Genomic DNA, 11,140 nt, shown 5'->3' on the forward strand with positions numbered 1-11,140 from the left:
TTCCATAGAAACGTACAAGTTGAAGAAAGAAACATTACCTCAAACTTGAAAAAGACGATATAATGCATGGTGAATAATAACCCCAAAGCTTCAATTATCATATTGACCTCAGTGTCCCCTGCGTGCCACACTTTCATAGCTCAAACTCTTAAACAGGCAGACTTGGGCCTGTAAAATCTAGCTGCGCTGCGTGAAAAAGACAAGAGAAATTCAAACTGTGGACTTTGTTTCAGGATGTGGGAAGCAGAATAAAATTAAGCATCATTTATCTTAGAGGAATGTAGATTTTTCTAGTCTGGTGTAAGGAATGTAAGACTGGTGCGCAGGAGGAAATAATTAAACTCAAAGTGTATGTGTACACACACATATCAGGTTTTATTGTCTTTAAGCTCAGAAGTTAAATAGCATCATCGTGAAGTCCTTCTACCTAGGAAGTAAAGGTTTTTAAAGAAAAATAAAAATAACTATTCATCTGTAAAGTGCTATAAGAGGGATTTGTTTACACTTCCATGTGAATAGAGGACTTATGAAATTTAACACACATGAACTCTTAATCAGTGTGGAACAAGAGCCGCTTAGCCCTGTGGGTCCTTCAGGACCACGTGCGTGTACACAAACTGACTGCAGTCTATCCCCCGCTCCACTGAAGTGCTGCTACCTTGTTCCACAGCTGAACTTTCTCCTCTGCTGTCTGGCAGACTGTAAAGTGTACTGAGCCATTATAAATATACTGTAAAATGAGTTCCCTTCCAGTCTTTAAGAAAACCGATGTTTTTAAAGACAAATTAACCCTTCTTATAAAAGTAAAGAGAGAAATTTTAAATTAATGTACTAAAAGAGCACAGAACAGGACAGTGTGTGGTTTGAATCAGCACGGCAAGGTCATTTAAAATTTTACATCATAAATGTGACAAGGTGCATATTGTAATGTGTGCAGGACATAAAAGTCTACACATCCCCAATAAAACACCAGGTCTTTCCACCTTTAATGTATTTCATAACCACTACAAAACCAATACTTTGAGAGAAAAATCTTAAATTAAGAATCTGCAGATTTGACTGTGTTCAAATTAATCACAACATCTACACCAGAGCCAGCAACCACTTGTTAGAGTATCTCTGATTAACTCAAAATAACAGTGAACTGACCTCGCGTTTCTGACATTTTCTTATTCGCATTTCACAGTAAAAGCCATGGTGTGCAGAGTGTTCAACAAGTCTAAAGTTACTGGTCAAGAAACGGGTTCAAAATTATTCTCAAAGTATTAGATATGCCAAGGAACACAATGAAGATTGATATCATCAAGTGGAAAAACTAAAGAAAAAAATTTAACTGCATGCCTTTCCAAAACTGCTGAAAAAAACAGGAAGAAAACGGTTCAGAAAGGATACAGAGAGGTCTACAGCAACTTTAAAGTACATGGAGGAATTTCTGGAAACTGACAACAGTTTCTTGTACTTTTCACATGTCTGGGCTATGGGGTTGTCCCCTCCATGTTTTACAGTAGGTATGCAGTGTCCTTTTCTGTTAAATCTTCACTTTTTTCCCTCTTTAGACACAGAGCAAAACTGGAAAAAAATATAGCCAGTTTTGTCTCATCGGTATTACATTTATATCTATAAATACAATTCTAGAAATCTTAGATTTTGTGAACATGCAAATTATTTTATGTCTTTCTCTCTATGTGGAAGTCTTTCTAAGTCTTTATGAATTACTAGGGACTAGAGAGTAATATTTTAGTTATATCTGCATACTTTGAAGTGTTTTCAATGGTTTCTTACCCTTTTCCACTATCTTGACCATCAGCCAGATCGAGCTGGGGTTACAGGTCTTCTGAGAATAGGTCAAAGGGACATGAAGCTGCTGGAGATCCTCCTATAGCCTTTACCTTTAACATGGATAGCTATAATCTAAGCTTGTCAGGAAGCTCTGACCTTTGCTTTTTCTGCTCCATGTTCACCATGGTGCACACAACAATACCAAAGAACCCTGTGGCATGTTTGTGCCCTTCAAATCGGCCGATGAAAAACTGAAAGACATCTATGATACTAAATAATGATAAATGCATAGTTTAAAGCATCACTATAAACCAAAGACTAATAGTCTCAAGGGCTACCAAAATAATCTGTGACTTTATCATAAAAATCTGTTTTAATACATTCTAGACATTCTAAAAACATATAGGTATAAAGTGAGCAATTTCTTTGACCGATTCAGCTTTCAATAGAGCAAAAGCAACATTTCACTGACCTCCAAGGGCAGAATGCAAACATTTGACTATGTCTATTCTTGAGGTAGAAAAACCTCTAAAATTAAATTTGAGCCATTATCCAACAGCTCTGCTATTTCATGATACTCCACAAATCTCAAATAAATATGGATTATTATGGTGATATGATGAGATACTTTCAAAAACATGAAAAAATGCAGCTGTATGAAGACTGAAGTACCTCATTTATGCAAATTCAAAATATCAAGTGCACACTATGGCTCTGTTTGTCACTGTTTGAATGACGCAGCGAGGAACATTAACATGAAAGCGGGCTGCGTCTGAATGACTGAATACAACCGCTTTACCAGATTGATGAAGCCATTAATGTTCATGTCTGAGCAGGACCTAATAGTCTTTCTCACAGCCACACACATACATATTCAATGCTTAGTAACGACTAAATAAAAAAAATGCACGTTCTATTTATCTAATTAATTCAAGCTGTGACCACTGGGTAAGTACCCATTATATTTCAGTTTCAAAAAGGAAATTTCTCTTCCAGGTTGACCCATGACAGTCAATAAACATCACATTTAGCTGCTCATTTTTTAGAAAAAATAGGCTTTAAAGGTCTAAATTTAAAAGTATGTATGGATAACCGAAGCATAGAGTCCAAGACGGACGTTCAACCAATCGACTGAGACAGTCCAAAAATATAATATTGCTGTCAAAATGCAACTCTGAAGCAAATTTGTAATATTTGCAAAATGATTATGAAGAAGACCAAACTGAGAAGTCTGTCATGTAACAGCAATCGCTGGGAAGACAATATGTTCACTTGAGTGAATTTCAGCCTCGTTTACTTATTAAAATAAAATAAAGTGCCAATTTGTTGTGTCCTTCAGTATGTAAAAAATGTTTGCTTTAGTTAAGTTTTTGAGCTATCATTGTGCAGTATAATGCAAAGGCATATCTAGTGGCACTCATATTGCCACACAAGATGAATTGTCATGAGTGATAAGCTTTATTTCACATGCTGGTTTGTTATTTATGAACAACCAGAAAACACCTGCTGTTTGGCAAGTTGATAAATTGCCCTTAGTTACAACTCTGAAACTAAGTAATTCACCGAAGTGTTTGTTCTTCATTTTAATTGGGAGACAGCTGCGCTATGATTTATGGCCTCCGTAAAAATTAATTTCTTTGCCCATTAGATCAACAATAATTGGAAAGTGATCACCAGTCTCAGAACACAGAGACAGAGAGTATCATTCTAAATCTTATCTTTACAGTGGAACGTAACGGCTAACAGTAAATCTTTCCCAATACATGTGGAAGGAGCTCAACTACCCCCAACACTTCACAAAACTACAGCATACTTTGCAAAATAATATAAATTGTGACTGGGTCTGACACCATAAGGACCTTCAAATTGCTCTTCGTCTAACATCCTGTCCGACCCCGTCTGAACGGCAATTATTAAAGATATACATTGTGGCATTTTAAAAATTTCTCTTCGTGGAAGTTGTATGAGTGCAACCTTGTGCAATATTCATCAAACCAGGATATATTAACATGTTATCTGGTGTTTACAAAGTCTGAAATAAAGAGTAAGTGCAGGCACAGAAGTTTCCATCCAGTCCTGTGTTAATGCATACTTTGAAGTAATTAGCACCTTTATGACCATTTTAGTACCTGGCATAAATTGTGAAAACAACTGATGCAGATTTCCTGTTAGAGGCATAACCATCATCTCAGAAGCGGGGGGAACAAATTTTTCAGAGGTCCACTGAGTGATTTGTCATCCTCTCACATCCAACCGCACCTCCTTAGTGGCTAAAAATGCACATAATCACTAACAGCCACAGCTCAGCACCAGGAGATCGACTTTAGTTCTTTAAACTATATAATAAAAAAATCTAAAGCTTTAGCTGCCCTTTAGCCTTGAACATCTTCAGGGGAAGTAGCCAGATCATTAAGTGCCAAATGGCAACACTGAACATGAAATGTTCAGCAAAATATCATTCCTGAAACTAAATTATTACTCTGCACACAAAATGGAAAGCAATTGACAAGGTAAAAGGGTGAAATAAAAAGTGAAATAAATAAATAGAAACTACACATGGCCTTCTCTCTAAGATACCTATAATTCAGACCGAAATGTTTTGAAGTGTGAAGGAGCGTAATTCTGAAACATCTGTAAAAACCCTGTCCTGACATCTGCCTGCTTTCTGTTTGCAATAAATATGGGTTTCTTGGCAAGTTAAATCACTCTTTACCTGTGAAGAGTCTGCATCACCATCCCTGCTGTTGGTCTAATATCTCCTCACAAATTTTGCTCTTTCTATACAGATTAATTTAAATATGTGGAAAGCAACAGTGAGCACAACTTCTGTTGAACAGGTTTCCCTCAGCTGGTTCAGGTTGACGGTTGCCAGGTCAGCAAATAAAAACTGGTAATTTGCCATTTGTTAAACACAGCTAATCTGAAAACTGCCACTTTTTCAGTGATCAGTGAACACACCAATATCAGTTTATTATTTGAGGCACTTTATTTCAAAGTTATGGGACCATATAATTCCTTTTATTTAAGTAGGATTGAAAACTATCTCTGTTAAGGAATCAGTAGCACATGTTTAATGCCCAATTTAACTGCTGAATTAAAGCAAAGCTTAAATGGGTTTCACTGGGTTATTTCCCATAGAAAGACAATTATGTTAAAGTCCAAAAAGACAAAAGTCTCTTTCTACAATATCACCGTTGAATATTATTGGAATAACTATGTGGCTCATGACATGGCATCCTCCAGTTTCAACTGAGTGTTATAAGCTAGAAAAACATTCATGACTTTGTGCTTTAATACTAATAGAACTTAAATATTAATAGTGCTGACACCTTGTGTGTTGTTTTTAAACAATACACTGTCTATAGTTAACATGACACATTTTTAGTGATCATCAAATGCACTCTGTTCATTAAAGTCACTTTACATGTCCAAAGAGGTAACGGTTCATTTTTCATATGTGCATGTCTAAACAAATCTGTTTCTTATACCATAACTGTAACCAGTATCTCAAACTTCTGTTTTTACACAGTCTTTCCTATTTTATGGCCTATAAAATAAAAGGACTTTACTGTTGACTTTGTGGGATGGTCTCAAACCTTTATGAAACAACTCAGAGACAAATTCTACCTCTACTTTTATTTTGTAACATTTTTGTTGAAAAGATTATTGATAAGTGCTTCGTACACCAGAAAAAAATATTATATCAAAGGGATCCACAACAGGCTGAGTTCTAAAATACAGAAAAAAACATATTTTGAAGAGAAGATATAAAGATAAACTCACCATTGAGGAACAGCTCCTCCTGCATTGCTTGTCTGGCAGCATCAGAAAAACAGCGTTTCTTCAGCCACTCTGCATCAAACACACTCATGTGCTGGTCGGGCCACACAATGGAAACCTGAGGAAACATAACTACATACTGATTCTCATCAAAACATTGCCTGTTTTCAACTCTTCACATTTTGATGTCAAAACATGTCAACAAAGAAAACATTGCTGTTTTAACAAATGAACAGTTTTTGACCCACTGTAGGTTTTCTTTCATTAACATCTATTTTTTGAAATTCACAAAAATGGTTTAATCCACAAATGGAGAAACATACTGAAAGATATATCTTCTATTATGATGATGTACTTTGACTATGTTCAACTAAAATGCATTTAAAGGCACTTGATGAAGTCAGAGTTTCAGTATTTTTAAATAACTAAAAGTCAGAATGACCTTTTCAAGGAATTCAAGAACAGTAAGTACAGTGCAAACAGAAAGTTATACAGGGGTTATTTTAGTCAATTTACATAACAAAGGCAAAAAACATCTGAGGATGACTCTCCTGGATGACTGGAACAGTCAAAACTGAATCTGCTTAAAGCCATGTCCCACTTTAGGAGCCGAATCCTTAGGGGGAAGCAGGCATCTCAGAGGTGATTCTGTTGGAGGACCTAAGGTTCATGGTGAGCATGCCAAAATTAGATCATCTCTCTTTTTGACCTCAGCACTTCATCATAAGGCAGCTGCACTCAGAGGTCAGTGATTCTCATCCTGGCAAAGGCTTTTTCCATACCTAAGCACAAAGTTGTGTGATTATAATTTAACACACATCACTAGTAGAAATACAAAAGCAAATAATAATCTAGTTTATATACTTGGGTACATTTCATAAGGACAACTGCTCTAATACAAAATAAATACATATTTTAAAAGAAAATTTGAGCACTTACACATCCACCTGTTTTATAAAGGATTAAACATATGGTAATACAATGGTAATATGATGAATATTTTACACAAGCAATAAACAGTTTCTAGTGTCCCTTGTGGATAAAAAAAAAACAAAAAAAAAACGAGGTAAACCACCAAAATGAAAACATTTTGCTGGCTTTGTTTAATTTCAAAAGATTAAACTAATCACTCATGATCTAAATTTAGAGGCGAAAGGTTCGACCACCAGAAAACCTCAACCAATCTACACTGTCAAGTCAAAAAAAAAACAAATAACCTACAAAAAATGTCAAATACACTAATATTTTATCGCCTTCAGCTTAGATTACGGCATGTATTCGCTGTTTTTGTTTCAATAAGCTTCTGTATGGAAGATTTGCTTCCATACAATGTTGTTGTATTTTTTCACCAACATCTTATATTGATAATGGGAGAGTCTGACCATTGCGAAAAGCCTTCTCCAAACCATCACATGGTACTTGTAGACTCATCACCACTTGACTATCTTCCATTGCTCAGAGTCCATTTGTTATGGTACCTTGCAAATTAAAACATTTGTCCTTGGGTAACCTCACTGATTAGTGGTTTTCTTATGGCTACACAGTTTTTCAGCCTCAAACCTTTGATCTCCTTTTGCTTTGTGCGTGTGGAAATGCTCTTATTTTTACAATTAAAGTCCTGAGTTCCACTGTTGTTGTTTTTTGTTGTTGTTTTTTTTTCAATTTGATTTCAAATGTTTAAGTGATCTTCAACCACAATCATTCTGGGGTTTTATTCTGACCACATTTCTTAGTCCAAGTTCATGGTTTCCCTCTTTCCTTCCAGTTTTATTAATTCATTGCAGAGTTCTTAACCAAAATTTTAAAGTTTCTGCAATATCCTTAGATGTTTTTCAGCTTGATCCATGCCAATGATTTGTTCCTTCTTAAACAGACTAGCATCTTTTCCACAACCACAGCATGTGTGTCTCAGCACGGTTGTTAAGTGAGGAGCAGCCCATTGCATTGGTTGGGGATAAGTAACTTGTTGCCAACTGAAAGATAATCATCCAGTAACAAACCAATTGGAGGCTTGTACCTATTTGCTCAATTAAATCCAGGTGGTGACTTTTCTTTTGTCAGGCAGGGTTATGTTACATGTAAAGCCACTTTCTCATTTACTACAAATAAGTACGAAATATCACAGCTGCAGAAATTAAAATGTCTTGTTCATTGTTGACTTTATTGGCTAAGAACAAAGTCAACAATGAACAAAACCAGTGCTTGTTTGCTTCTTACAAATAGCTGTACTGCTAAGATGTAAAACCTTTTGAAAGTGACCCAAAATCAAAGGAACATACAATCCCATTTACTCAATACTGGGCTGACGCCACACAATGTAAAGAGCTTAAGACTAAGCAAAGAATGGTTTTGCAACATAAAATATTGGAACGAGTAATCAACCATAAGAAATAGGTGAGATAAAGATAACAACTAACCTTGCCATCTTTGGTAACCTCCACAGAATCCATTCCTGTGTGGATATCAAGATCAGCCATCAACAGCAAGCGGGCCTCAGCTGACTGCAGGGTGCAGCGCGGACACTGACAGTTGTCTCTCAGCCAGGTGAATGGATACAAGCTTTGGCCTCCGTCTTCCCATTCCACCGCCATCAGCCTCTCCTCATCCAGAGCACGGACATGTCTCATTGAGTGAGCAGCCACAGGCATGGGGGCAGAACCAAGGGTTTGATGTCTGCGAATATGTACTGGAGTCATGCAGAAACTTGGTGCAGGCAGCTCCATCCTACGGCAAGCTTTCATTGCCTTGCAGACCACTGGAGAGGGGCTCCTTTGAAAGACGGGACGAGCAAAACGTGCAAGTGTACTCATCCACATTTCTGAATGCTCTTCCCAAGCTTTATCACCAGCACTAAAAAAAAAGTAGGACAAAGAAATTATGAGAATTATTCAAGTCTACTTTAATGTAAAAAACAAAAAAGCAAACGAAACCTAACCTGATAGGAATTAGTTTACCTTTGCGTAATCAAGTATGTTACAGTGCCAACTCATGCAAATGTATGTTATTTTCAACATTTTTTTATAAAAATGTAAAAAGCATGGATTCCTTTATGCACCGCCCACCCTTTACTCTGATGTCCATAAATAATATCCATAGCCATCATTTGGCTCTAGAAGTCTTTCAATTAAATTAGTAAGAGTTTACATGTGTTTAATTTAATCGTAAAGTTTGTGGTTATAACTTGTCAAAATTTACATTTTTAAATCATTTGTATCAAAACAGTAGTAATCCTGTATATAAGTGGGGTCCAACACAGTCCTCAATAGCCGCTATCCTGTACACTTTAGGTTATTTGCCTAGTTTGCAACACTTCAGTCAAATGATTGTTCATTACCAAGCTCCTGGGGCCTGGAGGTGGACACACCTGCTCTATATCAGGGCTTCCCAACCTTAGCCGCCAGGACCTGTCCTACACGTTTTAGGCGTTCCCTACTGCCACACATACACGTGAACTAAATGAATGGGTGATTAACAGAGTCTTTGATAGCGTGCTGTAGAGGTAACACAATCATTTGAATCAACTGTGCTGAATTAAAACATGAAGGAGTGTGGGCCCTGGGAAACAGTGCTGAGAAATATTGCTTCATAGCAATCAACTTAAAATCATCTTAAGCAGAGATGTCCAAATCTTGTCCTCAATTACCATTGTCCTGCATGTTTTAGATGTTTCCCTGCTTCAGCATAGCTGATTCAAGAGACAGAAGAAATCCTAAACACTTTTTTGACTCTGTGGTGACATCAGTCATCTTCTATGATTGCGCAGCAGCTTATCTGAGGGTAAGAGGAAGCGGTTGGATTAGCTCATTAGAGATACAAGCTCATCCTAGCCATAACTCTGGCTAAAATTACATCGCAAATGGACAATGTATCCCACCCAGTAGAGGAAGTTTTTGCTGAACTGAGGAGCTCCTTCAGTCACAAACAGCTGAATCCTAGGTGCACAAAGGAGTGTTTGTAATATGTCCTTCCTTCCAGCAGTTAAGACTCTATCACCATCACTGCTAACAAATTCTGCTAACAAATTCTGCTCCAAACTGTTATTTGTACAGTTGTTCTCATTTCAAATAACATTCCTGCTGTTATTTACAGTTGTTTTTCCCTATTCTTGTAAATGGAATCTTTCATTGATGCACAAATGCACATTTTTGAATTTTTTCTCCTCAGTTGCAAATTAACTGTACAGTATTTTCTTATGACGTAAATTTGCTCTTACTGCACAGTATATTATTCATGGCTCTATTTTTATGTCTTTGTGTACATCTAAATGCTTGAACTTGCCTATCTCTTTGCTGCTGTAACACCTAAATTTCCCTACTGAGGGACAATAAAGGTTATTTCTATTCTATTCTGCAATTCTGAACTAATTCCTCAACATGGAATCAACATCTACAGGTCTCCGCCAATGACATAATTTGAATCAGATGTGTTGTCTTGTCTCTTCATAAAACTGAAAGTAGTTTAGTTCAGCGAAAACAAAACAATCCCTGGTCATAACAATGTATACGACATTAGTTATTAGCCTTTAATAGGTTTGATAAAATAAACAATTTTCAATTCATTAGAGATTAAATTACAGATAATGTTCAAAAACAAGAGTATAATATTTTAACAACATGCAAATTATTATACCGCACGTGACTCGGTGTTTGACAGTTTATATCGTAGAGTTCACCGACATTCAAGTTGAAAACAGCCTCACAAGAAATATAGTCTCCAGCTGCTGGCTTAAAAGACTGAGCTATCAACAAGGCTGTTAGCATGAAGCAGGTTTTTAAAGCTACATCCGGAATCCAGTTTAAAACGCTATAAGCGAAACAAACACTCCCCCTCTTTTCCCTGTGGGCTTATTTATTTACCGACTTACGCTAAGGTTTATGAATTCAAGCGGCACTGACAAATAACCGGTAAAAACACTAAAATTGTCGGCAATAACAAACGTTACCTGTATTTTGTAAACGCCAACCGGTTGTTGTCTTTAGCAACGCAGCAGCTGTTAGCTTGAGAGGGGAAGTAGGTGAAAGGTCGGCCGTGCCTGCCTGTCTGGTCAGGGACAAGACAATCATAGCATGTAAACTTTGCTCTACTTTCTATTCTCAGACACACATCCAGCTGATAAACCAACTGAACCTGCCTTCAAACTGAAATTATGTTTTAAACAATATTAATTTCCCCACACAGGGTGGCTTCAAAGAATCAAAGTAAGGTTTTAATTTCAAATACATTATCCTAATCAGCAAATCCTTGCCATCTCTATTTAACTAGGCTTAAGCTAGGCTACCTAGCTCTGTCTTCTAATCTTGATTAATAAAAAAGAGGTTTAAGCAAAACTATACGCAAAATTATTATGTAACCTGTGGCACCAGCTCCACCTATGTTAATTGAAAGAAGAGCAGATAGTCATTTTTGGCATGACCAGAGAGAAGCCATGCAAAAATACTAGGCTGGGATTTGAATCCAGGACCTTCTTGTTGCAAGGCAACAGTGCTACTAACTGTAACTGATCAGAAATCTCAGCGCTCGAAGGACAAATGTTGAGAATCGTTTTAGCTGCGGGATGGATTGAGGAAGTCTTTACCTCAAG

At 36.8% G+C, this 11,140-nt stretch overlaps 1 protein-coding gene across 1 annotated transcript in view; it reads right to left on the bottom strand.

The window, feature by feature from the left end:
• The window catches only part of bbox1 (butyrobetaine (gamma), 2-oxoglutarate dioxygenase (gamma-butyrobetaine hydroxylase) 1), a 26,276-nt gene extending 15,602 nt beyond the window's left edge, over positions 1-10,674 (bottom strand). Inside the window, exons 1-3 of the mRNA XM_007569005.2 lie at positions 10,502-10,674; positions 7,977-8,409; positions 5,563-5,677 (exon numbers count right to left, since the gene is read on the bottom strand). Coding sequence (XP_007569067.1) covers positions 5,563-5,677; positions 7,977-8,375 — 514 coding nt within the window. The 5' untranslated portion in view covers positions 8,376-8,409; positions 10,502-10,674. The remainder of the gene's footprint in view (positions 1-5,562; positions 5,678-7,976; positions 8,410-10,501) is intronic.
• Positions 10,675-11,140: the final 466 nt, after the last annotated feature.

This window comes from Poecilia formosa, unplaced genomic scaffold (assembly GCF_000485575.1).
Source record: "Poecilia formosa unplaced genomic scaffold, Poecilia_formosa-5.1.2 Scaffold234, whole genome shotgun sequence".
Classification (NCBI taxonomy): domain Eukaryota; kingdom Metazoa; phylum Chordata; class Actinopteri; order Cyprinodontiformes; family Poeciliidae; genus Poecilia; species Poecilia formosa.